The following is a 27,207-nucleotide window of genomic DNA, read 5'->3' as shown; positions in this document are numbered from 1 at the left end:
CCACAGCCCTGGGGCTCGGGAGAGGTCTAGGTGGCTTCCACAGGGGACACGTGTGGCCCCGTGGCCACCTCCCAAACCTTTCCACTTGTCCCAGCACACTCATCCCATAAACACCATCTTATCACGACACGTGGAACACATGCGCCTCGGAACAATCAACTCAAAATTGCGCTTCCCCCACCCCCCCGCCCCCTTCTTTTTCCACCAAGAATATAAACCACCAGCAGCAGCAGCCGCCGCCATCTCCTCCTGCTGTCCTGCCCCACACAAGCTCCCCAGCACAGACCACGCGTGCACGAAGGCACAAACATCTGCCAACCTGAGAAGTCTCCAGGCGTGACATTGGGCGAGTTTGTAGCCTCTGTTTCAGTGTAAGACAACGTGGAATCTGATAGATCTGGGGGGGAAAGAAAGGAAAAAGAAAAAAAAAAGAGCATTTTTAGTTTTCCTGCATTTGCAAGCACTATGTGAGCATCTGTGGCTCTTCAGTTTCCCCATCATCTCCCCAAGAGAAACTCTCCACTGGGCCAGAAAGCAACGATTAACTTTGTACCTCTACCACGCAAATGCAAAGTTTGAATTGCTTCGACCACAAAAATAACTGCAGTTAAGTTGATCAAACAAGTAGGAACTTGGTGCTTACTGGATAAAGTTACATTAAGCCTCTAAACAACTCACAGTTACTATACTTAATTATCACCATTAAAATTCTTGAAGCTGTTTATTCTTGCTTCCTTCCTTCCTTCCTCTTTGCTGAAGCGAAGGAAACTTTGTTTTAACAAGTTAAGAGTCTTTGTTATTCTCTCTTGCTTACACGCCTCTAATTAAGTGCTCAACTGTTTGCTCACAGATTAACTATTATTTTTCCAATCAAACAAGCCAGTGAAGCAAATTTCAATTCCTGGCTGTTGTTTTAATAAAGTCACATGTCACCCACTATCATCTCTCCCTGCAACACAAGCAGTTTCTGAAGGGAATTAACTCAGAAGGGGGAGCACAGGGAGGGACAACTCCTTTTTTCTGCCTCCACACCAAACAAAAAAAACCCCAAAAAACAAACACCCAAAAAATGGGAAAAAAATGGCAGGTTGTGGGCAGGTCACCGGCAGCTCCCAGGCCTGGCAGGGCAGGGACTCACCTTTGGCACGGGGCAGCTCCCGCCGTCCCTCGGGGCTGGGTGGGACAGGCAGGCACACTGTCCTGCTCCTATCGCCCTGGCAAACCCCGCCAGCCTCCTCCCTGTCGCTGCCCGACGGGGAGCAAGAGCGGCTCGCCTCCGTCACTACCCGCCCAGTGAATCACAGCCACCGACTATGGGACGAAGAGAGAAATCCCACGCTCCAGATGCGGCCACAGCTGCACCGGTCCCAGCAAGAAACCCAAAAGGGACACGGGATTCCTCCCTTCCCTCCCACATCTTTGCTCCCCATTTACTTGAGCAAGCAGCGGGCACTGAGAAAGGACGCTCAGGATGCAGCGATGCCAATTCAAAAGGTCCCCAAGGCAGTGCGCACCACGCAGGACCAAGACCCCAGGCTGCATTTTCCAGGCTCTCCAGCGGCTTTTGCTTCACACCCAGCCTACCCACCCAAGCCGCTTTTGCTAGGCTTTTCTTAAAAAAGCTTTTATAATTCACCAGGAAAAGCAAACCATCACTCTGAAATTATATAGTGCCGACGTTCAAAGAGTTTACATCTCATTTTAATACGCAGAGGAAGGGTAATAGCCGGTTCCCCCGTGGCGCAGCACAGGCAGGGCTTTATGGAAATGGCACCCAGGAGCTCCCACTCCCCCTCCACTCCATCATCCCGCAGATTACACACACAGACAAAACATGACGTCTGGTAACCTTTCATTATGCCTTCATTAAAAATAGCGCTTCATATTATTTTGGAAAATATGCATGTGCCTACATGGTAATTTGGTATGATAAACTGACATCCATTTACTTCTTAAAACCCATCAGCTGATGCTTGCTCAGAAATAATGAGCAGCCATAAAATCCCGACTTGTTGGCTTTTGCCTGACATGCCACGTAGGGTTGTCTTAGAACCAACACCAGGACTGCGCCATGAAAGAGCTGCCAGGAGATCAAAAGAGACAAAACACGTACCCAGTGGCTTTTGCTCATCATTAGGAGACAGCCGAGAGTAGGGAGGCGGTGGAGACTCTGGAAAAACAAAACTTTACGTTAGTGCTGTGTTTGGCTTATCAACCCAACCCTCATGCTTTCGCTTTCTGGGTAGGAACCTCCCAAGGTTACAAACACCCAATGGAAGAAAACCCGCTTGGAAGCAACTCAAGACCAAGAGTTTTCCTACTCTTTCAAGACTGGGGGTTCCACCCTGGTCTTTCAAAGTGGGCTTCACCACAGGAAAGGCTGCAGTTCTCCCCGTCCCCCCCTGCCCCGCACCCACCACCCTGAAGCACACAAACTGGAGCACGGCTCCCAAAGAGCGATGCTTTCCTCATCTGCGCTGGGAGACAACCGTCCAACCATGGCTCAAACACACACGACTACACTACAAGGACTGCAAAAGGGTGTCAGGTGCTGAAAAGGACACTCCTCTCTCGGCACATGCAGCCTGCTGCCAGCGGCCAGGTTGGCCTCAGCCACCAAAGTAACCCTGGTCCATCCCAAGAAGCCCCTGGGTGCAGGAGCGGCTGATCCCGCTCCCCCGACCTTCGCTCAGCAAAGCTCCCCAAGCGCTGGGCTGCGAGCAGCAGCACATCAGCAGTCATGCACTGAAAGTGAAGCAAGTCCTTACTAAATCAGGTCAGCTAACTAGCTCTGGCTGTCCTTGGAAGAGCCCAGACCACATGAAAGGCTGACAGAGGTCTGCCATCACCTCTGTGCGCTGTTCAAAGGGGAAGGGGGGGAGTTCCTTCTAAATTACAGTAGTGATGCGTTTCTTGAATTATAACTTGCTAAAATTGAGAGGCACCCAGCCAGCTGGGCTCTATCACAGCATCCAGCACGGGGCACCCACTCCAGTGAGAGACCGCACTGAAAACAAACGGCATCACGTTGACCCCACGCTACCGAAACAAGGGTGTGCTCCTCGGTTCCCACACGGATCCGAACACAAGGTACTGGGCCCACCGACTCCATCCCCGCTTGGGTTAGCTCCTGAAGAACAACCTCAGCATCCCCTGTGTGCCTGCCCTGGGATGGCCTTGGGTCACTTACTGCTGCTAAGAAAAGGTTGCTCATCTCCCCTAACCAAGCAAGCTGCCAAGCAACAAGATGCTCTCCTTGCAGGGCGCTTAAGAGTCTGAAAATAAAAACTTAACAGCGCCGATGTCTCGGGATGTCTGGCTGGTCCCATGCCAGAGCCAGACCTGCCGCCGCAGGGGACGCCTCCCAGGCAGCGAGAGGCGTTTTCACTGGGCTCGGCCGCGTCACCCCACTGTGAACTGGGTGGCAGAGCTGAATGTGCATGGTCTCTGCAGGGAGCCTGGCAAACCCTTGCGGAAAAGGGCATCAAGGCCCTCTCCTCGGGCTCCTGCCACCGTCCCCAGTGCCTGGTGGGGTCCGGGCACAGTCACCTGCTACGCAAACGCTAAGGAGCCCCTCGATCAAAGTGCTGCTCTCCGCAATGCCCGCACAGGGCTGGTGGCCACTCACCGCTGGGAAAACAGCCACCACTGCGGGAAAGTGACACGGAGGCTTCGCCAGTTTCTAAAATAAATGCGCAGTCCCAACAAATGCACATCACCTCCGACTGAAGCAAAAAACCTGCTGCTAGCCTCTAGCTACCTTCAGGGGAAGCACGCCCAGCCTACAAGTTTCTCTCAAATAAGTACTGCAACGCATGGCAGGCTCCCGGATTGCAAAAAAACATAAAATAACCGAAGCTCTTGTCAGGAAAGGGACCGTCAGCAGGAGGCTGGTGTCCTCCGGGATCCCTCTGGCCACGGTATAAAAACCCATGAGCAATCACCCAGAAATGCCTGGGCTGCCCGGCTGGTCCGGCGCTCGGCGAGCATCCCCGCAGCCCCGGTGGCCATGCCCGGTTGCCCAGCGCAGCCGGCCAGGCTGGCAGCCGCAAACCGGCCCCGGCACCCCGAGGCTGGGAGGACCCGCGCGGGCAGGGGGGCAAAGGGGTTTTTAAGCACAAGGGGGAGCCGGTGCCGGTGGGGATGCCAGGCCGGGGACCCCACACCAACGCCAAGGCGCATTCCGGCCGGGCATCCCGCCTGCCCTCGGGGGTGCGGATGGGCTGAGCCTTGAAGCCTCGATGTCCCGAATTGGGACGGGGGTGGGGGTGGGGTGGAAAGCCCCCACCGCCCAGCTCCTCACCTGGCCCACAGAGGCGGCTGAAGTGGTAGGGGTTGCAGCAGACAGTGGGTCCGTCGGCGACGCCGAAGCTCTGGCACTCGCAGAGGGGCTTCAGCTCGGCGGGATGCTGCAGGTCGGGCCAGCGGAAGAGTTTGCCCAGGAGCAGGTGTGGGGGGGCCGCCTGGCCCCCCAGGCGCAGCTCGGTGCGGGCCACCAGCACGCAGCCGCTGGGCATGCCCCCGCGGGACTCCACCGCCTCCAGCAGGCTGTCCAGCGAGCGCTCCTTCAGCCGCTTCAGCAGCGAGTAGGTGACGGCCTTCAGCTCCTGCTCCAGCAGCACCAGCCGCGACCGCGCCTCCCGGCCCCGCCGCTCCGGGGAGCCGCCGTCGGTCGCGCCGTCGGGGCCACGGGCGGCCAGGGCGGCGGCGGCGGGCTGGGGGCCGCCCGGCTCCCGCTCCTTGAAGAGGCAGCAGGTCACCGTCCGGCCGTCGCTCTCCCGCGCCCGCCGCGGGGTCGCCCCCTCGGCGCCGTCCCGCCGCGGCGGAGCGCGGAGCCGGGCCCCGCGCCGCTCCGCCATGGGGTCCCCGCCGGGCGCCGCCTCGCCCGCCGCCCCGCCGCGCCGCTCCTCCGCCTCCCGCAGCAGGCTGCGCGCTACCGCGCGGATCTCCGCCGAGGGGTTCTTCTCCGGGATTTTGCAGCTGCCGGTGGCTCCGAGGTCGTGGCCGCTCCTGGCGCTCCCATCTCCGCCGTCCCGGTCCGGAATGACGCGGCTCCTCCAAAGTCGCCGCACCAGCCCTGAGCGTTTGGACCTGAACATACGACACGCGGGCGGCCGGGGGTCGCGTCGCTCTCCGCCGCCGCCCCCCCGCGCCCTCCTCCGCGGGGCTCCTCGCTCCGCCGCCGGCTTTATCTCATCTCACGCCCGCCGCCGCTCGCCCGCTTCCCCGCCGCCCTGCCCAGCCACTCGCCGACGGCCCGCGGCGGGGCCGCACCGGGCAGGCGGCGCGGCGCGGGCATAGACGGGGCCGCGAGGGCTGCGCCGACGCCCGCGGCGGTGCGGGGCCGCTCCCGTGGCGGCGCTGGGGCTCGGGCGCGCCGCGCCGGGCCCTACATCGGCTGCCAACGCGGGGCCGGGAGGGGAGCGGCGGAGGCGCGGTGCGGGGGGGGCCCGGGGCAGCGCTCGGCTGCGCCCCTCGGCGGCTCCACCGTACGCGGAGAGGGGCGGGGGGTGCCGCCCGGCGGGCAAGCGGCGCCGGGGCCGCGGGCGGAGGTAAGGCGATTCCTTTCGGCCAAAAATAGTTTAAAAAAAGAAATTAAAATTGAAAAACCGGGGGAAAAAATCCAAATTTGAAGAGCGAGGGAGTGGAAAAGAAGGAAATAAAAATTAAGAAAAACGAAGAGACGGAGAGAGAAGCCGGCGAGCGGCGGCAGGGCAGGACGCCCGCAGCGCAGCGCAGGCCGGTGCCGGCACGTGCGCGGTGCGCATCCCCGGGGCGCGGCCCGTCCCGCGGTCGGGGCGCTCCGCTCCGCTGCTCCGCTCCCGCCGCCGCCGGGTCCCCGCGCTGCCCTGCGCGCGGCTGCCGGGGCCGCCGCCGCCTCCGCGCCCGCCCGCCCTCGCTGGCTTTTGTGTGGCCGGGGCGCGCGCGCAGGGCCCCTCGCGAGCGGCGGCGCGATTGGCTGCCGCCCATCATGTGCCAGTCTAGACACTTTGGCGGCTCCGCGCGGCACCGGGCGTTGCGCAAACACCGGCTCAAGTTTCCCAACCCTTAAAGGGACACGCACCCCGCCGCCGCCGCCACACACACGCACACAAACACACACGCGGACCCGGACCCCCCCCCCCCCCCGCCGCCGCCCCGCCATCCTCCTCCCCAGGCTTCCAGCGGGCGGGTGGCCCCGCGGGGACCGGGAAGGGGAAAGGGAAGGGCCGGGGGGGGACCCCCGCCCCGCCGCGGCCGCCCCGCGGGAAAGTAGGTCATGGCGGCGCGGCGGCAGCGCAGGGGTTAAGGCCGCTCCCCCCGCCGGAGCCGCGGCGGCGGGACACACCCCCGCGATGTATCAACTTGTCCGCCGTGGCAAAAGTTCAGGCCCGGCGGGCGCCCATTGGTCCGCCTCCGCGTGACGCCCTGCCTCGACGCCGCTCATTGGTCCGGGCACGGCGCCGGCACCGCCCCCCCTCTCCTCAGCGCGGCGCGGCGTGCCCGTGAATGAAAGACATTCCGCGGGCGCCGGCGGCCGCGTTCCGCTGGGTCTCTGCGCCCGCCGCCGCGGGGGCCCAGGCCGGCGGGGAGCGGCGGCCCCGTGGGAGGTGCGGGGGGGTGCGTGGAGGCGGCGCGGCGCCGTGTCCCGCCCCGCACGGCCCGGTTGGCACGGCGGCGGAGGGAGGGTGCTGCTGGGGAGCTGCGTGTAGGGACAGGGACACCCCTCCCGCCTCGAAAAAATACTAAAAAATAACTAAAACCGGCTAAAATGGCGATTCCCGCTGACCCCGCTCCCCCGCGCGGCCGGTCCCCGGGCGCACCAGCCGCTGCCCGTGGCAGGGACACGCTCGGCACGAAGAGGCTACTGCGGCCGGCCCCGTTATGGGGGCTCCGGGCTTCGCTCCGCCCCGCGCAGGCACCGCGGGCCGCGGGGGGCCCGGCCTCAGCGCATCCAGTGCCGGGAACCTGCTGCCGGGGGCATCCGCTGCGAACCGGCCGTGGAACTTAAGCTCTGGCGAGCGAAACCACACCGTGGCAATTGATTTCCCAGCAGCTGACCAGCTAGGGAAAAGGGAAAAAAAGGGAAAACCAAACACCAAAAAACCCCAACACCAAAACCACCACCATAAAAATATTTCAACCTGCAAATCGCAGCCAACCTGAATGTCCATACCTTTTCTCTTGGCATCTTTGGTTAGCTCTTGCCATCACGGAAGGCTTACATTCACATTTCCCCAGACCGGCACTAACGCACCTAAGAAATTAAATACAAATCCATTTGGTTAAGTCAGTCCAGCTTTTTATGGCAAATACAACTTGCGTGCATCAGCTTAACGTAAGGGATTAAAAAAAATGCTCCATTTAAAATCGATACGTGTGTGCCACTGAGGTTTGCACCAACATCATTACAATACGTAAATGAGGGTTTTGCCTTCCAGGTGCCTTCTGCCCCTACTGACCTGCAGGAGCAAGGGCAAAGCTCCTTGTCCCCTGCCCACCTAAAAAAACAACAACAAACCCACCTTTTTGGGGGTGGTTTTAGGAAATGTGCGCTTTGCCTTGTTAAAAATGCAATGTGAAAAATGATACAAATCCTTTAAGGGACCTGCTGCCTCTGCCATCGGGTTTCCTAACTGCTGCGGATGGGGGCTTGATGGTCCCGTGCAGCACTGCCCTCCCACCAGCTCCCTCCCTATGTCGAAACCAAACCGGGCATAAAACCAGATGATGGTATTGGGGTACCAACTCGCTTCGTGTGGAAATAATGTCCCATGACCTCTGGGCTAAAGCCCAGCGCTCTTACCAACCTGCACAGCTGCGACATTTTACACCTATCTCACGGTTTAGAGCTATTTACAACAGTCAGCCAACATCCCACTGTGGTAGGTAAATGCTATTAGCCTTTCTTCACGTTAGGGAATAAAGAGAAGTTAAAAGGCATGGAAAGGCTACAAAAAAGATTCAGCTTCAGATGTGGAAGCAGAAATCGGGATTTCCTGGATGTTGGACCCAGGTAGGATCCCTGCCCATCCCCTGGCTGCTCCAGAGAGGTTCCAACGCTTGTTTAAAATCCACATCAACCGGCCTGTCCTGCATGACCCCAAAATTTACCTCCCTAAATGCAGCTGATGCTTTTCTTCCCAATATCGTATTTACAAACTGTCATCCAAATTATAATAAGTCACCAATGTGCAATTACCAACATTTAAATATATATAAATCTTAAATATAGCACTGTTTAAACTAAGGATAGGTTATTTCAGCAAGCAACGTATTACTGCTTATCCAACACTATACAATCATGGTGCGTGCTATATGGCACGAAGAACAATGGAGCTTTCATGGGACGCGGGGTGGCCGCCGGTCTCTGTGGGCACAGGTATGCGATGGAGAAGTCCTGGTTTCACCCAGTGCCATCCATGTCAGCTCTTGCAACAACAGCACATTGTTCCATGCTGTTAACATGGGCAAGACAAACAGAGCGCTCAATTGTACTTGTCATAATGCACATATAATTTATAGTAATGTTGGTTATTAAAGGATTTCTAGTAATTAACAGCAATGTGCTCTTTCACTGCCTTTTTTTCCCCCCTCTTTTTTTTTTTTTTCTTCTTTTTTTTTGCCTGTCATAACAACAAACATTCCTGGGAGATGCTCTGGAACACATCCTATAGATCTTGGCACAAAAGCTGAAGAGAAGCTTTTGAAAGCCTGCCAGTCTTATCTGACATGGATCTCCCAGGTAGTATATAAAGCCAAATCCTCTTGGGCCCAGGAGGACCGTGGGTGGCCAGGAGGGCACCGGCACCAACCTCTTCCGCAAGCCAAACTGCAGCTAGGGTGGGGGGACAGGGGCCAGCACTGCCATTGTGTCCGTGCCAGCATGGTCGAAGGTATCAGCAGAGCCCAAACCTGCAGACACAGACCACTGAGCTCTAAGGTTTTGGTAAGGAAAAATAAATCTCATGATTATTCTGCTTTTTTGTATCTCTGTCTTTTTATATGTTTCATGATTTTCTGCCTTTTTTTTATCTCTAGTATCTTATACGTTTCCGGTCAAAGAGAAGGATGCGGAGGTTAAAATAGAAAATGAGTAATTGCCATTGAAACAATGTTTTAACAGCTCAATTTGTAGGTTATTCTAATGCCTTGAAAATGGAGTTGAGACAGGGACGGCTCTGACTCAATGCTGAGGGGCAGTGAACACTGCACCCCCCTTTCACCGCCTGGGAACGGGGGCACAGAGCGCGTGAGCCTGGCCAGAGAAACCATGACAAAACTGCTGCGCCAGGGAGAGGGGCTCTGCCAAGAACTAAAATGCCTCATAAAACCAGGCTGGTTTTGCTGGAAGCTGATTTTGAAAGGAACCAGAGAAAAAAAAGTTTTGACAACATCAGAATGTCCCGTTTCCTTTGTTTTAATGACATGGCCGTGATTTTCCAGTTCAAACCGACTTTTCATTTTACTCTTGCAAATGTTATATTCTGTGCAGTAACACACTGTGATAGGACTTTGGACTGTCTTCAAAATGGAAAAGTTAAATCAGAACAAGGCATTTTGATAAATCCAAAGTTAAAAAAAAATTATGTTTGAAAAATTTTCCTTTATGGAGAATTTCACAGCCGTTGGACTCCACGCTCCCAGACTTTGGCGTCTTGAAACTCTTCATGCCGAGGATGTGACCCCACCCCCATCTGGGTGCGTGCCCCCATCCCATGTAGGCTACAGCCATGGCAAAGCCCATCCCGGCTCCTCCAGGCTCACGTCGTAGCGACCCTTTGCCACCGCTCCTGGGACACAGGCGAGGGCATGCGTCAGGGGAATGCAAGGGTTCTTTCACATCATCGTCCGCTGAGTTAAGACCTGGGATTTGCTACCTTCACATGTTTTCCAGTCGGCAGTAAATGCAGTTTGCAGATGGCTCTGAGATAGCCTGAGGTCAGTGGTTTGCACAGACTGCTCCGAACTGTGCACGTGTGAAGGTAGAGCTGAGCCTGGGTGCGGTGGATTCACCGGCGGGAAGCACAGCTCCCATCCCGCCAACCTCGCGCCCCGAAAGTGGGTTTGCATGTCCCACTGCAGCAGGGCTTGCAGGCGGAGCCTGCACACTCACAGCCTCATCGCACCCAGTCCCTGACCTGCTTGAGGCAACTCTGCTGTGTGTGTCACTGCGCTGTGGCCACCGCCGGTGTGGGCAGGCAGGTTGCCCAGCTGGCAGGGGTGGCAGGCACCCACACGGCTTCCTTGCCTGCATCCCCACGGGGAACAAGGCATGTCTTCTCCCAGAAAAGCTGGGACATCACTGCACAACCCTCATCCCTGCCAGGAGATGCCCAAGTCAGTGCATTTACATCCCGACACAGCAGTACAGCCAGGAGGGTTTTGCACTAGGGAAGTTTTCACTAGCATCCTTCCTGCAAGTAGGATCAAAGTTTCACCATCCAGTGACCCCATCCAAGTTCCCACCAGATCCGGTGGCACCACGGTGGGTGCTGCGTTTGCTGCCCAGGGCCAGCCTGTCCCACGGGGCCCCAGCGGTGAACCGGGGCCACGGCAGCCAAATTGCTTAGGGGTGAGTTGAAATCAAATAACCTCCAAAATTTATCAGAATCAGGAAGGGGGCGGGGGAAAAAAGGGACAAAATCCAACAGAAATTCGCCAAATACCGAATTTCACTGGACCTGAAATTAATGTTAATGGGTTAATGGAAACTCCACAAGGCAAGAGCTGCTGAGTTTCCAGGCTTTTCAAGGCCCTTCCCACGAGTATCTGCTGTGGGTGGGGACAAGCTGACTCACAGTTTCCAGGGCTGTAGTAACATTTCAACACCCCGGCACTCCAGCCTTGGGGACTGATGGCAAAGAGCACATTCCCAGCAGAGTGGTTGGGAAGTTTTTTGACAACATGATTTCTTGTGTCAGAAAACGTCAGTTGGGCAAAACCAAAACTTTTTTTTTTTCCTTTTTGGTAGCAAACTACCGGTTTCCACAAAGTGCTGCTTGGAAAGGTTACCTGGGCTCAAGCCTGGATTTCTAGTCAAACCCACAGAAGTAAAATCATCTCCCAGAAGATCCTCACCGGTGGGCGATGGCACCCATCTGTGGTGGACCACCACGCCAGGAGAAGCTCCTTGCTTGGAGTAGGGACATGGACTCTTGCATCCCAGGAGGAGACTCAGCTCTATGGGCAATTGCAGCCCAATTTCTTTAAATCTCTTCCGGATGGATCTCGGCCAATTTGTATAAATAATCAAGCAGTTATTCAGGGAGAAAGAGTCCAACTTTAACACTGGAGATGCAAGGACCCATGTAAGATACGGGGTATTAGGTTCTCTGGTTTGGGTTAGGACGAACAAGGACAGAACCACAAGTCAGGCCAGTGCCATGAGTGCAGATTATCCCCCTGTGCTGCTGCTCTCATTTTGTAAGAAAACAAATTCAAGCCATCCCAGTAAAGTCCTGCTGCAATCCAAGTAAAGCACTGGTGTCCTGGGTTTGCAGGACAGAAAGGCTGCCTTCATCCAAACCTAATGCCAACTTCCACAGCAGAGAAAGGTGGATTTTTCCCCTTAATAAAAGCTGTGTTTCCATCTGTTGTGTGCTGCCTCTCTCTCCGAACACAGCCGGGGGACCTTATTCAGTCCCACTGCCCTGCGGTGTCATTTCACATTCAGCCAGAGACAATATTCACACACTTTCTTCATCTGAAAAATACAGAACAACAAGAAATGTATCCTTGCCATGAAGTTCGTTATTACATATACCAGGCAGCGAGAAGTGAAAAGAGAAATTTTTGGGAGTATTGCAGAAGGTGCGTCTTGCTCCCAGGGAGAAGCTGGCTGGGCTGGACCGGTGGTGGCTTCACAGCCTGAAGTCACTTGCTGCCAGCCTCAGCGAGAGCAAAGGATGCTGAAGCAGAAAGAGCTGTGGGGTGCAGCTTCCCACGGGATCCAATCCACAGAGAAGACACAGTAGCAAATAACGCAGCAACGAACACAGACCTCTTATGATTTCCAAACCATAAGCACCTGCTGTTTCCTCTAGGCTGAAATGCAATTCTTCCAATGGGAGAACAAGCCAAAGGGACACCTTGGGTCTTGTGTCAGCCATAGGGCACATGGTGAAACACGGAGCAGGAGGAACATCTTCTCCTGTAAAGACAGGAGAATGGTGCTGAAAATCCCAGCTGAGAAGACCACTTCTCTCCGAGCAGCCTCAGACAGACACCTTCAACAAATCCAGCGTAACCTCAGCAATCTGGACACCGCAAAGGATGAAGAGCTCCATGAAGCGTGGCGGGTTTCCCTTCACCGGCGTTCTGGGGAAGGCAATCGGCAAGTGCGTGCTGCCGGCAGCCCATCCAGCTTTCTGCTGGCCGCCCGCGCGTGGCTGCGGCTCAGGCGTGCAGCAGGTCCAACCAGGCAGGCACAAACCAGCCAGGGAAAAAGGAGAAGCCGTCGGACTTGAACCAAACCCAAGCCAAACTTCTTCTGAGGTTCAGCAAATTTCATGTCAATAACTTTTATTCCTCCTCCAGCAGCCAATACATTTCCTGAGCGTGGGCAGCATCAGCAATGCGCACCGCTGTCTCCCACACGAGCCCGTCCCCTGGCCAGCCAGGCAGAGTCTCAAATTGGATGAGATCTGCTTTATCAGCCGGTTCCTGCTGCCTAATCAAACCCAGCTCTCAGACCTCCAGAGCGTCCCTGTACCACCTCCTCAGGCTCTCCCCCTCGATCCCATGCAATGTTCCTTAACTTGTTAACATCCCCGTGCACTTGTCTGGAAGGGCTGCCATGGGGAAGGCTCTCAGAGGCACATCAGTGCCCGGCTCCCACAGAGTCCAGTGGGACACAGAGATCTAATTACCTTTGCTGATCCAGGGGAAAGTGGTTTGCCCGAGGTAATGGGCAGTGTCTATGCTAGAGAAGGGAACAGAGCGCATGTGAAAGTCCAGGACTGAAAAGCTTCTCTACCTGAATGGGACTGTGCTGGGCCACAGGAGCTGCCCTGGGTCCCCACCTAGATTAAGGCTTAGGTGTCAATGTCTTCGTCCTCTCTACCCACATGCCTAATTTTATTAGATCATCAGTTCAAAAAGACATAAAAAATCACTATCAGTGGCATCAGGAAAGGTTTGCTGGCAGGTGGATCTTCCCCTGGATCAGCAGCTTCATTCCAGAGCACAGAGAGTAGTGCTGCCTGTCGTACATTCCTGTGCCACCCTGATGGCTGGGAGAATCACGTTCTGCAGCCGTCTAGTGAATCTGTAAAGTGGGGGTAGGCCCACAAGATCCTGTTGCTTTGAGGAATTGTAGCTTTGCTTTCCAACCCCACGAAGTCCTCAGAAACCCATGTTCTGAGGAGCAGTGGCCCGATGCCCTCCATGTTCTCTGCAGCACTCGTTGGGTGTGAACAGAAGTTAAGGAACTTCTGTCTCCGTTCTCCTGGACAGAAGGACAGGGTCAGAGCAGTTTTGGGGGATGATAACTGGGGAACATTCTCAGGGGACAGTTGTGTCCCTGTGAGCCATTTGGCCTTTCCTAGATGCTGAGACCAGGTTCTAAGCTGGAACTATCAGCTCTGTTTCACTGAGCACCCAACCAACAAAACGCTGCGAGCAGCAACGTGCACCCACCAGCCAGGGAGCCCCTGCCCAAACCCATTCCTTTCTTTTCCATTTTTCCCCAGCTGAGCACACGGGATTCAGACTGACAACTGCCTGGCACTGCTGCTCACCCAGGAGGTTGGTATCAGGCAAGGGAACACCACTCCCAGGTTTCAGCAGGCTTGCCAGTCCTGTGCCCAGTAGCTATGAGTTGGTTTTGTTGGTTGGGTGCTCAGTGAAACAGAGCTGATAGTTCCAGCTTAGAACCTGGTCTCAGCATCTAGGAAAGGCCAAATGGCCCACAGGGACACAACTGTCCCCTGAGAATGTTCCCCAGTTATCATCCCCCAAAACTGCTCTGACCCTGTCCTTCTGTCCAGGAGAACGGAGACAGAAGTTCCTTAACTTCTGTTCACACCCGACGAGTGCTGCAGAGAACATGGAGGGCATCGGGCCACTGCTCCTCAGAACATGGGTTTCTGAGGACTTCGTGGGGTTGGAAAGCAAAGCTACAATTCCTCAAAGCAACAGGATCTTGTGGGCCTACCCCCACTTTACAGATTCACTAGACGGCTGCAGAACGTGATTCTCCCAGCCATCAGGGTGGCACAGGAATGTACGACAGGCAGCACTACTCTCTGTGCTCTGGAATGAAGCTGCTGATCCAGGGGAAGATCTACCTGCCAGCAAACCTTTCCTGATGCCACTGATAGTGATTTTTTATGTCTTTTTGAACTGATGATCTAATAAAATTAGGCATGTGGGTAGAGAGGACGAAGACATTGACTCCTAAGCCTTAATCTAGGGCTTTATCCGGGACATCCTACCTCATGGTCAAGTATGAACGACCCCCCTCCAACAGATCCTGCAGCAGTGGGAGCACAGTGATTGGCTCCTGGACTTGCATGCGGAGGTTATCAGTGCAAGATGGAGAAGTAGATGGGGAGGAGAAGTCACATTCAGCCAGTCCAGGGATGGTGCAGCCTCTGAGACTCCTGTGGGAGAGAGAGGGACATGCTGAGTCCAGCCATCCGCCTGCATGAGAACAGTTTGGGGATTTCTAGGCTCACAGAAACTCATAGCATCTATGTCAGCCTGGTTCTCTACTTCCCCAGTTGCAGGCAGAACAGCAGGCTAGCCATTAAACTCCTGCTGCCCTGGTCTGGCTATACGAGTCAAGTAATATCACATAAAACAGATGCTCTGTTCAAATAGGAAGGGAATTACAACCGCCCGCGTCCACCAGAGGATACGTCTAAAAACCACACCACCCATAACAAACACACAGGAGTTTGTCCTTTTTATCAGCATTTATTCAGCAGCCTGTGGAGACAGTCTGCCTTTCTGGAGCCTTTTCCAGGCAGATAACACCTAGTTTTGAAACTGCCCTTTACTTTTTTTTTTTTTTTTTTGGCTTGGCTTTGGTGAATTCTCATTTTTGAGCTGGAAAGGGTCTATCCAAGTAAGAAAAACAGTCCAGCGCTGCATGCTGCCACCACGCTGATCTAGCAACAGACTGCGTAATATGCCAAGCCCGGTGTCTTAAAAAAAAAAAAAAAAAAAATTATCCTTATCCTTATTTACCCATACAATTTGCAAATACAAAACTGGAAGTTCCCTGGGAGGGCAGGATTAAAAAAAGGATTATTCTATTTGGAGCTGGTCCAGAGAGCAGAGGGAGTATATGTATATGTCAAAAATGGATTTTAATTGAGGTTTGTTGTGTCCAGTGGTGCTCTCCTAGACGCAGGAACTAAAAACACGGTGAGGCTGGACGAGAAGGAAGCATAGGTTGACGAAGACATCAAAGCAGATCTGAGAAAGGTCAGATATAAATGGCAACCTGTCCATTTATGCAATGGTTTGCTCTTCTATTTATGATGGTATTTTCTGGGAAGAGCTGGTCAGAGCCAACTAGGGCAGGCTTGTAAAAAGATAATTTTTCTCCCTTAGAAAACACAAAGACAGACAGACTGGGCTGCTGGCTTTTCTCCCTTCCCAAGATCTGCTGCCCTGGGCAATTTGTTCTGTTGCAGCAGCTCTTTGCTGAAGTGACTGGCGTCTGGTCCGATTCAGAGCAGACGCCAGTCACTCCAGTAAAGAGCTGCTTACCACATCTTTGGTAAATATTTTCTGCAGTGGTGCAGTAGCATCTTAAAGAGCAGCACTGTTATTTCGTAGGCATCTCCAATAATAACTCAGAGAGAAGCAGCCACAAGACATTAACTAAAGCTGCTGCCACTGACCAAAACTTTAGAGAAGCAGGAACAGAAGTGGGGAGAGAATAGAAATAGTGACTGAGTCATTGGCTGGAGAGACTGAGTGCAGAAAGTGAAAAAAAAAAAAGGCAGGCTTCAAAAGCTGGTCCCAGGACAAGTCTGTGGGGCCAGCACGCACTGGTCTGCTGCTTCCCCAAATTTCTTGCAGCCTCAAAATGGGGATATGAAAGTCATTGTGGGAATGAGAATATTGTCTTCTCTGTTTTGAGCCTGGACCAAAGGTAGCCAGAGGCAATCATTGCTAAAGTCCCAAAACTACATCTCTTTTTGTGTTGAAACTGTATTTTGAGTATCTCTGCTGGCAGCAGGATCTCCAGGGCTTGCTCATGCAGAAGTGTGTGAAAATAGAAAGCAGGATTAGGGAAGAAAGGAGCTAGCCCTAAAGTCATTGGCACTGCTGGGTGTTACTGAGAGCAGATCACCCTTACGTATGCAGCAGGACACAGAAGTACACGGTCTGACCAGCAGTAGCACAGTTGCTTCTTAGACACCCAGCTTGCGGAGCGTGCTTTGCTGAGAAAGGAGATGGTGGCTGGAATCCAGTCGAGTCTCCAGGGGATCTTCTCCATCCCATTGCCACACCATGGAATGAGAAAACCCCTCTCTGAGCAGGCACCCCATGGGGACAGTCCTACTGTACCCTTGTACCCTGAACTGTGCTGAAAAGCCGCCTCTGTCCAGGAAACTGCTGGCTCCACATCTCAGGCTGTTGCGAGATGATCAGAAGTAGCAGCTTCTGCCCTGAGGCACCCTGGGTGCCAGCAGCGCGTCTTCCCGCTGGGCAGCCGCCCTGGCCACCAGCACAGCTGCTCGTGGGCACAGACCTGTTGGTTTGTGCCTGGATGAAACACCTCCAGGCAGCTCTGGAGGTGCAGGTCTCCTCTGCAGACCCCGTATCAACCTTTTAGAGCCACGTCTGGGGCTCTCCATAGTTTGGCATGCATTTATGACACTAAACCTTTCACTGGTATTTTGGTGCCAGCCATCCCTAGCAGCCAAGCCCTCCGAGGGTGTAAACTGGCGTGGTGCCTATCGTCTTCGGTGGACAGGTCCCAGCCAAAATCTGACCATTTATTTACCTTCTTACGCAGGCGATTACCTGGGATGATGCCTGACCGCACAGCCTGACCCTGCCCGCTGGCTCTTACCCACCCTACCCAAAGTCCAGCCCGTGCTAGAGCTGACCTGGCACAGGGATGCAAAGCTGTCCTGTTGTCTGGAAACGGCAGAAGGCTTCCCACGGCCCATCAGGCTATCCCAGCGTAAATCAAGATGAGAACGAGACTGGTGGAGCATTGACTGCAGCAGATACCTGGTGACAATACCTGATAGAAAACAAATTTTATATCAGGTGAGTGTTTTTTAGCTCTCAGCCTCTTTATATTCAGCTAGTGAGTAAGTAACAATTAATGCACGGTGGTCAGATGGGGTGAACTGAGACCAAAGCAGCATTGAGAGAGAGAGAGGAGTGTGTGCGAGTGCAGAAGAGCTTGGCTGAGGGCTCAGGCACAAGATCTGCGGGAACTGAGTCCCAGAAATTCTTGTCCCACTTTTCATGAGACCAGTTCACTCTTCATTGAGCTTCACCCAGCTCCATGGCAGGGGACAGCAGCTTGTCAACAACAGCTAAAGACAAGAGTCATTTGGGAGGAAAGACAATAAATTGTGTCGCATTAAAAATTAATCCCCAAAGCCAGGTTAGAACATAATTTTCATCTCAGCTGCAAGACCTGCCAGCATCTCCCAAAGCCACCTCCAGCTGCGAGCTGCCGCCCACCACTGCTCCCACATGCCCCCGCTGAGACACCAGTGACCCACCGGATCGCCAGTGCCTCGGCCAAGGACCAGCTCGCTGCCAACTGCCAGCCTGTGGTCCCATACTCTCGATGCAGATGTTAAATGCGCAGGACAAAAGAATGACATCAACCATCCCAACACAACTTATTAATATCGTCATTAGCCAAACAACAAACGTTTCTCTCCGAGTCGTAAAGCAAGGGTGGCATTTTTATTAGCTGAGGTTTCCTCCTTTTTTTTTTTTCTCCTTTTTTATGGCCTTATCCACAAATGCTGAGAGCCAGAGGGAATTATTTGTTACTTACATTAAAGCAAGAAGCCATCAGACCACAGGACTACAACCGCTCCCCATATCATTATTTTTTTCTTTTGGATTTATATGAACCTCATTATTAAACCTTAGCTAATGCAGACATCCTAACAATGCGCCGAGTGCTAATAACTGCTAAGCAGCATTATTAATTATTTTAATTACAGCATTTAAAATATATTTTGATTATATTAAAGAGAATACTTTCCTACTTTTCCAACCAAAAAAATCCACAAATGTAGCTTATTAACACTAATTCTATTCTTATTGGTAAAACTATTGTTAGATTTCAAAGGCGGCTAGTCTGGGCCCTACAAAAATGTATCACGCTGGGACGGCGTGGCATGTTCTCAAACTCTGGTGTCACTTAGCTGGGGTGGGGGCTGGAGGGAGCTTGGCAAAATGTGTTAGCGGGGACCAGGATGAGGAATTCAGCCCTTGAAGCTGACAGCACCCTGCGCCGGTGGCCTTTAGGAAAGGCATAGATACACACACCCCCCTTACAGCTTACATCCCCCCTAAACCTGAGCTCGGGGATGCTGGCAGGCTCTGTACAGGCTTGGGAGAACCAGGATCACCTCTCCGACAGGTGTTATGTGCACTTGGTGGGAAGCACCTATAGGCTTACTTATGGTGACTTACAGAGCTACTGTTAAGGGTACAACATAAGGCCACCATCCTGTGACAGGCACTCTTGTCGTTAACCCTCACTTGTAACGTTCAGGGGAATTATTCACACTGAACCCAGACACACAAATGGCCATATAAACACATGGCCGCACTTTTAATTAAAGATGTGCCGAGATAAAAAGCTTCAGAAAGCAATTTTAAACAATTAAAAATAATATTAGAGGTGTTTGTCTACCCAATCTGCATGTGTCCTGAGCCGCTCGGGGAGGTTTGCTGTATTCTGACCATCAACAGGGCTGTTCACAGCGATTCCCCTCCACCCTGCCAGCAGGCTGAACACGCGTCCGGACGTTTCTTTGCTCCAAAGAGTTAAGATTTCACTTGTCAGTCTGTTTTTGTTTCTATTCACATGTCAGTGCCTGTCATTTATTTAGTCAATGGGACTTGTCCAAGGGATGGAGACAGACTGGGTTAGTCATTCTGACCGTGGGTCGCCAGTCACTGCAAACTGCCTGAGGTCATTTCCAAAAGCTCCACTAACAATGAGAGGGAAGCTGGGCCCAGGAGACCTGCAGGAAACGCGGAGATTAAAGACAGAGATAGTCCTTTGCAAAAGTACACTGGAGGAATGTTCCCTATGTTCTGTCAACAGAGTTTCTTCCTCGCTCAAGCCTGTCTATTTTAAGGCTGAGCTCACACCAAAAATGGAAATCCTTGCTCAATGGCTATCAGTGGATCTTGGGTTTCTGGGGCTGCAGCAGCGTTACGGCCGAGGAAATGAACCCTCCAGCTCAGCCTTTGCTGCCAGAGCTGCTTTAAACAATTCCTCCTTCCAGCAGCTCTCTGCTGGGTTTGCTCCTTTGCCTGGTTAAAGCCCTGGGTGTAAAACCCGGCCGAAGCCCAGGGTACCGCCCTGCGCTGCCTGCGAGCATGGACCCCACCAGCATCCCCGCCGTGTACCGCTGGCACTGCCACGGCGGCGCCCGGCTCTGGGGATGGCACCTCGGCCCAGGCAGGGCAGCAGAAAGCACAGCAGGGCTGTGAGGGCCACAGTTCAGGCATGATCTGCACGCCAGGATGCTCTCCCGCTTTAAGGAAGGGAATGGAAAAGAAGCATTGAAACACAACCATAAATATTTGCTGCAGCATCTTGGGCTGAAACCAAGCCCCGTGACTGCAGATTTGGGGGAACGGGAAATTCCTCTGGCAGCCATCTGGGCGTCAATACAGGGCTGAAATACAAGAGCAGTTTTAGGTGCAGAGATGCGCATTTTGCTTTTTAAGCAAAACAGGCCAGGCCACTCTTACTTAACACATAAGGTACCTCTGGGTGTTATGGAAAACATTAATAACAACCACATGATTGGTGTAAAACACTGATTTTCCATCCAGAAAAACTATTGTTTTCAGATAAATACATTCCATTGAACTTTTTTGTATCTGAACTTTCTGCATGTGGCTTCTGCATTTCAGGCTGATGGGAATGGGGGTTTGACAAAAACACTGGTGGCCCAGGAAGAGCCACCGAAGCCGACTGGCTCAGGAACCAGTGACAGGGGCTAAACCCTGCCCTCTGGTATGGGTGCAATTGCCGGTGACATGGGACAGGGGTTGAAAGTAAGGAAGGGACGGGAAAAGGAGCTGCACAGTGGATCTGAGCAGCTTTGCAGAGATAGGGAAAAGCAGAAAATGCATTTCTTAGAATACAAACATCCATCATGGACACACACGAGAGTATCCAAATTCCTCAGTGTTATATTTATGAAGCCATTCGGAGACATGATACAGGCCAGTTCCTGTAGATTTTTCCATGTGTTGTTAAAGATTCAAATTACAGAGTAATTTTCAGTCTTTGAAGACATTGGTCTTGGTATTGCAGAGCCCGGAGGCTGCTCCAGGCGGGGTCTGTCTGCGCTGCAGACGGGAGATAATGCAGAGCCACCACCAGCGCTCAGCAAGCTCAGGAGTCAGGAGCAGGCCAGGAATAATGGTGTCGAGGCACTGGGGGAAATTTACTCTGCTTGCAGATAAGGAAAGCATCCTGCTTTAAGCATGGGGTAAACAACTTTTGATACACAAGCTGGTTATCTGGGAAGTCCCCCAGGAGGAAGCGTATCTGGTGCAAGGCTCTGCAGGCACATCTGCGCTGTGTGGCACAGCGCAGTGTGGGGACGGTGACCCAGCTCTGGCACCCAGATGGTTTGGGGGAGCCCAGCTGCTCATGGGTGCTCACCAGGGCCAGGGTGAAGGCTCCACCAACTTGCAAAAGGGAATCGAGATAGCTGGGTTTGTCTCTGGGAGGAGGGCTGGGGCTCCTGGTCCATCGGTGGCCTCATGGTTGCACATGTAGGACTTGGGCCACCCAAGTTATTAATCACGAAACAGTTGGGCAAAATCAGAAGGGCTCTTAAAAAAGACTTAAAAACTCTTTCAGCACAAAACAGCCAACACTAATCATTTTTCCCGCTAAGTACACAGAATACTCTACCAAACTCAATTCAGGTGTGTTTTCATTGATAAAGCCATGAAAACACTCACAAACTGCAGAAGGCAAGTCATTTCATCTCAGCATGATAACCCTCTGGAGAAGGATCCCAGCTGCTCCCTGGTGCTCCTCACGTGGCTGCAGGGCTCATCTCTCCCTGCAGAACCGAGGTCTGAAACCTCGATAAGCATCACTGCCGGGTGGTACCTGGGGAACGTGGGCACAAGCTCGGCCCTTTGCCTTATTGCGGAGGGGCGACGGAGCCAGGGAAGGCGACAGAGGGAGGCAGGAGGAGCTGATCTCAAGTTTAGAGCCTGATTTACAGCTGAGGCCTCAGGCAAATCACTTACTGGCTTTGTGGTTGCATTTCCTCATCTCTAGAATCTCTTTCACGGGTGATGTGTGAGGGGGAATTAACATTCACACTTTGTTTTTAATAAATATTTAAAGATTCGCCTTGCATTTTATGAATATTTCTGAATGATCTTTCTACCCTTGCATAAGGGTCTTTCCCTGCCAGGGCTTTAATGTGAGCTCCTCTCCCTGGAGGGGGTGCGATGCCCCTGCTGCAGATGTGTGCTTTCATTGAGTAACGATTAAGCTGCCTCAGTTAAATGTAAAGGCATGTGAAGAAAGTTTTCTGCTGCGAGTTCTGCACCGGGCCACGCTGGACACCAGCAGGACGCATCAAACAAAAGAGTTCCTCTGCATAAAACAAACCAAAGCAGCGCCCAGCACACGCCGATGAGCTGTTAGCAAGCTCTGAGTGACCCCCAGTCCAAAATTCTTCATTTATGTGTGAAGCATCAGTAAAAACTCTGTTTTCACCAGCCCAGCGTGATTTGGAAGCGAAAGCATGGGCTTGAAGCTACTCTGTGCAGAGGCCAGTGGAAATTCGGTGTGGGTTTGACCCGAGGACTATGCACACTTCAGTCTCTGCCTGTTTATTGTTAAAATCATTAAAAACATCAGGGTTTTTGCATCTTAAAAGTCTTCACTAACTTCATAAAATATGTGAATGCTTAAGAAAGAATCTGTGTGCAACTGTATAAATAGTGACTAACAAGTAGGAATTTTGTGGTGTTCAAAGGGAGCAAAATAAGCTGACGAGCCTGTGGTATAATGAGTTAATTTGCCTTGCAGCCTACCTGGTGCCCAGCGGCAGCCTGCCCTCCCTCAGACGTTGCTGGTGATGGGTCATGTGCTCCTCCACCCAGATGAGTGATTTTAAGTTAAAAGATTCAAAATTAGCTGTCTCAGACATGCCCCAGCGCAAAGCTGGTCACTTCCTTATAATATGGATGCTGAATTTCTATTAGAAGAAAATTCAAAGCATTTCAGAATGAAGCATTTTGACGCTGAGCAGAAATCGCCTCCATTTCTAAATGACATTTCATTCTATTTTTACAATGCTACAAAGTTTTGAGAGCAAATCCAACCATGCGTTCAACCAAACCAACATTTTTGTTCAAATCCTCATTTCCCAGAAAAAATTGTAGCCCATTTGTTTTATTCAGAACTAGAACAAACCTTTTCCCCAAAACTTTGCAACTGCCAATAATCCATTTTTATCCCAGATTTAATGTTGTTATAAAACTTCTTTACTGGAACTGCTGGAACTTGAAGTTGTCATTAAGCGGATACCTTGCACTGTCACTAAAATTCATGCCATTTTGTAATCCTGTAATTCCCCAAACTTGTCTCAGGCTTCAGCACCCCTGTCCAAGGGATGTTTACAGCTTATTCTTCCTCCTTAGGCAAAATTAACCCAAGAGCTAAAACTGATGAAAGGCACATTGCTGTCTGTCATAAGTGGCATATGTTGAAATATGGCAATGAAAAAAGCCAGCAAAGCTCAAACCACTGCAGAATCCCAGTGGAATGAGACATGTGAAGAATATTTTATATTTAGTCAGAGGAGGGGAAAGGCAGGAGCCGGATGATGTTGGGTTTTTCATGATGAAGAACATTTCTAGGGAGATTTCCCTGCCATGGGAAAAGTTCCACACTTTATTTTTCTAATGAACAACTGTCTCCAGTGTTTCACAACACCAGGTTGCTTACTATGAGAGCTGGAGCAAACCTACTTTCTCTCTCCATGTCCTTTTCAGCCCACATAGCTTTATTAGCCAGGATGGGAAGAAGGCTTGGAAGTAATAATGACAAAAACACATCAGTTGCAAAAAGAAACAACATCCTCCTCCTGGGCTCTCCTGTGCTGAGAGGCTTCCTTTAATCTTCACCATCCCTGGAAGAACAGCCATCTGCATGCTTGTTCCTCAGCTGTTGTCTTTACCTGGGTCTTCTGTATCTCCTCTGCTGTCCTGATGCACTTTCTCCCTACGTCTGCAAGCACCCGGCTGCTAGCTGTGTGTGAGAAACCAGCCATGCTGATTAAGGATGGAAACCAACAGCACAGGGCTGATAAAAGAGTGAACTGGTTCCTAAATAGAAGAGCCACACAACACCTCAGGTTTAAGAGACACTTAAAAGCTGCACTTCGCTCTGTAGATGAAGCAAGTCCCACTGTCTGGCATACACCTTGCAGACCATAATGGGAATTCACATATCCTGCTGCCTTCCAAGGGTACAAGAACTTGGATCCTACCAAATAACAGACTGTGCTGCTGCCTGTGAAGTTCTCCCCTTTGATTCTCTTGCTGAGTGCTTAAGCCAGTGACTTGGCCAGGAACAGACTAATTTTCAAAAGAGGCAGTCACATTTCATCCCGAAGTGCTCTCTCTACGTCCCTCCCACCGCGGAGCGTCTCTGTGCTGGACCACATCACACTCCTCCTGCAGTGGCTGCTCTGACTTAGATCTCCTCTGCTTCATGTGAGAAGGTGGAACAACACTGCTTTCTGAGCACCCCTCCAGAACAGAGGAGTTGGACATTGTTTTCTTTTCCTGTTTTGTTTTACACGGAGTAACTCCCCTCTATGGAGTCACTTCGGCTCCAGAAACAGACTATTAATAAACTTAACTGCTTTGGAGAGTCCAAGCCAAATGCTGGCTTTAGAGGAGGGAAAAAAACCCTACAATTGCATAGAGCCTTTTTGTCACTGACAGCCTTCCAAAGCACATGTGGTGATTATCCACCACCGAAATGCCACCACCTCTGCGGTGGCACAGAGGAGCTGTTTAACACAACAGGCCAGTCTGCCCGCCCTGGCGCTTGGGTGGAGGTCTGTATGCACAGCAGATGCTTTCTCTAAGTTGGATGCTGTTTGGGGGCTTTCATCAGCTTGCTTTTAGTCTACAAATAAATGGTCATATCCAAGGGGACAAGGGGTGGCCCTGTGGTTAAGGCACAGAGCTGGAAGTCAGGAGTCTCAGCAGGAGGTTGAGACAGTCCTTTGGTATCAACATTTTCTTTGCTGGCTCCAGCAGATTCTGCAGAACATAAGCTTTAGGTTTTAAAGAGAAGAATAATTCAGTTTTTTGGGAGTCTAAGATCCAATCCGAGTAGCCAACATGGATGAAAGCACAGTTGTACCCTGTGCTGCCCATTCACCTTTAAATCCTACTCCAGGCACAGGATCAGACTCCCAGGCTGAAGTCACTTCTGATATGACCAAGAGTGTCCAGCAGCCGGCAACATACAGGGATCACAGGAAGAGGCTAAGTGCTACTTTGATAGTGGGTGAGATGATATTTAGACTATATGAAGGCAAGTACAACATCCAACTTGCAGGCAGGACCAGAGGTCCCAAGGAAACAGAAAAGGAAGAAGGCTGTGCGCTCCATCTTGCTCCAAGTGATACCCGAAGCCAATGGAGTTGCTCTGGATCTGTGCTAGAGAAGGCAAAACCAGAATATAGCACCAATTTTGGAATGAGATGGATGAAAAAGCGACACACAGTTTTAAGACCAACAGAAAAGTTTGAACACTGAGTACAAGTGCCGTTCTGGTATGGATCTCTGAAGGAACAGAGGGCTTTAGTCCTTTTCCTTTTTAAAACTTTTAAAATTAATAGACAGCTTGGTGAAACAAGAAATGGCGCAAGCCAAGTGTTCAGTGCCCAGCGTTCACAAACCATAGAACAGCGCCTGCCCCCCTTCCCACCTCCCAAAATAGACCTGACCCTAAAAATCAATAATTTTAAAAACAACATCTCTTTCACTCAAAATCCCCAAGTAACAACAGGTTTCACTTTATTCTAGTATCGTCACCATCAAGAAAGCATAGCAGCTGCCTTTTGATAGAATAACTAACTGCCTCTCCTTGGCACTACCCCCGCCACAACCGACACTGTGGTAGGTCACCTCTATTCTCTTCCCGATTCTTAAATGAAATCACTATTTGCCCATGTATCAGGGCTGGTACCTTCACCATGATCATTTGTGCTTGCCCTTGGCTTTCAGAACATATTGTTCATGTACTTTAGCTGACAGACTGGGAAAGCGTTCCCCTTGCTCACCGCAGAGCAAGGCTTTGCCTCTTCTACCAGCTTCATGTGACTGATCTGTAGGAACTTGCTTTGGCACCATCAGATTAGTTGGTGTTAACATCACTTACCCTGTTGAAGTTTCTTCCCAGTGAGCAATGAAACGTACCTAATCCAAGCAGATTAAAGAGAAACACATTTCATCATCTATCCCTCAGCTTCAACCACTCCATTAGAAGGCGAAAGGCATTTGGTTTTATGGATTGCTCATAGCTTCATCAGACTGAAGCAATAGTCGGCGTCTGTGATAGAGACACAGGCTGACATATTTCAGATATACGGGGATGTTTAGCTGTGAAAACAATTTGCACGGTGCTTTTCCTCAAACTGCTGCAGATGCTTCGTACCCTGTAACAGCGCTCAGCCCTAAGCAACTGCTGTTTTCAACACATGCTTTCCATGTCCTGCTCAGCCAGACCCACCACTGCCGCTCCAGCCTCCTCCCAAGTCCTCCTCCAGGTTCAGTTTGGGAGACTGGGAAATAGTATTTTACATGGCCTTATCCAGTATACAACACTTTTCATGTTTTAACCTGGCCTTCCAAGAAAACAAATGCTTACATAGTCATTCTCAGTGGTCGCGTGTCTACGTGCACATGTTCCTCACAACCATGGCAAGGACTTTTAAAGTCATGGGTCACTCACCATCTAATTTAGCAGCAGCCCAGCAGGCTCAGCTGTACCGCATGGAAGGGGCTCTGTGAACACTGCAGCCGGGAGGAGCACCGCCTCTGAGCACTGCTGCTGGAGAAAGACCAAACTACGAGCTCAGAAGATGCGACACCAGCTGCATGGAAATACTATGTCAGAAAAAGCTTGAATCAGAGGCTGCACTTTCTTTGTTACCAGAAATCCAATCCCAAGGCAAAAATATGGAGGAAATCAGAGCTTCATTATTTCTGCTGCTCGCAGAGCAGATTTTTATTATCATAATAAACAGAAAAAGACTCTACCTCCAGAGGTGTGGGGGAGTACCAATGGCTTTCTAAAACCTCTCTCTGGAAAAGGTGGTGACCACTGACCCTATGTAAAACATAACAGTCTCCCTCAAGCCTTGACCCCTCCCCAGTGTTTCGCATATCCCTTGTTTTGTCTGACCCCCGGACCGCGTGCCCTCGGAGCAGGGGCTCTCATGTGACTGCCTGCGGCACTACCAGCTTCTGAGCTCCAGGAGGACCCTGCCAGGACCATGGTCTAAATATACATCGTCTCAGTGAAGTCCCTGCTTTTCTGACACATGGCTGGCCACAATGCAGCAAGAACTGAGTGAGCAAAGACGGACTGCATCCTCCAATACAAAACAGAGCCAGTGCTGCTCTGCTCTGCGATGATACAGGGTGAACCGATTTAGATTCAAACCAAGCTTTTCACTTGCCACCAAAATAAGCATATTATGGAATTGCTATCCTCCCCAAACCACAGGGTTGTTTTAATGACCTTCCATTTAAGCATTAAGGAGTGAAATGTCTAATCCTGTCGAGTGTGTAAGAATGTGACTCACTCCTTTAATGCTGTGAACTCCCCCCTTTTTGGCAGCTGTTCTGTACGGCTACTAGTGCAGTATTCAAAATGGCAGGGTTTGAATCTGCTAAATGAAAATGATAAATAAATTCTAACTGCAGGTAATACCTAATATAAAATGTGTGTGTGTGCAATAATATTATCCTAGT

General features: G+C 51.7%; 1 protein-coding gene and 1 long non-coding RNA gene across 2 annotated transcripts in view; both read right to left on the bottom strand.

Annotated features, from left to right (window-relative positions):
• The window catches only part of SMAD6 (SMAD family member 6), a 45,080-nt gene extending 38,956 nt beyond the window's left edge, over nucleotides 1-6,124 (bottom strand). The window contains exons 1-3 of the mRNA XM_056346840.1: nucleotides 4,304-6,124; nucleotides 2,114-2,170; nucleotides 320-397 (exon numbers count right to left, since the gene is read on the bottom strand). Of these exons, the coding sequence (XP_056202815.1) occupies nucleotides 320-397; nucleotides 2,114-2,170; nucleotides 4,304-5,099 (931 nt within the window). The 5' untranslated portion in view covers nucleotides 5,100-6,124. The remainder of the gene's footprint in view (nucleotides 1-319; nucleotides 398-2,113; nucleotides 2,171-4,303) is intronic.
• An 8,297-nt stretch (nucleotides 6,125-14,421) lies between these two features.
• Nucleotides 14,422-27,207, bottom strand: part of LOC130153059 (uncharacterized) — a 143,877-nt gene continuing 131,091 nt past the window's right edge. Inside the window, exons 4-5 of the long non-coding RNA XR_008823200.1 lie at nucleotides 17,055-17,194; nucleotides 14,422-14,585 (exon numbers count right to left, since the gene is read on the bottom strand). This is a non-coding gene — a long non-coding RNA (uncharacterized LOC130153059). The remainder of the gene's footprint in view (nucleotides 14,586-17,054; nucleotides 17,195-27,207) is intronic.

The sequence above is a fragment of the Falco biarmicus genome, chromosome 7 (genome assembly GCF_023638135.1).
Source record: "Falco biarmicus isolate bFalBia1 chromosome 7, bFalBia1.pri, whole genome shotgun sequence".
NCBI lineage: Eukaryota > Metazoa > Chordata > Aves > Falconiformes > Falconidae > Falco > Falco biarmicus.
This window is presented reverse-complemented; position numbering and strand designations above follow the sequence as displayed.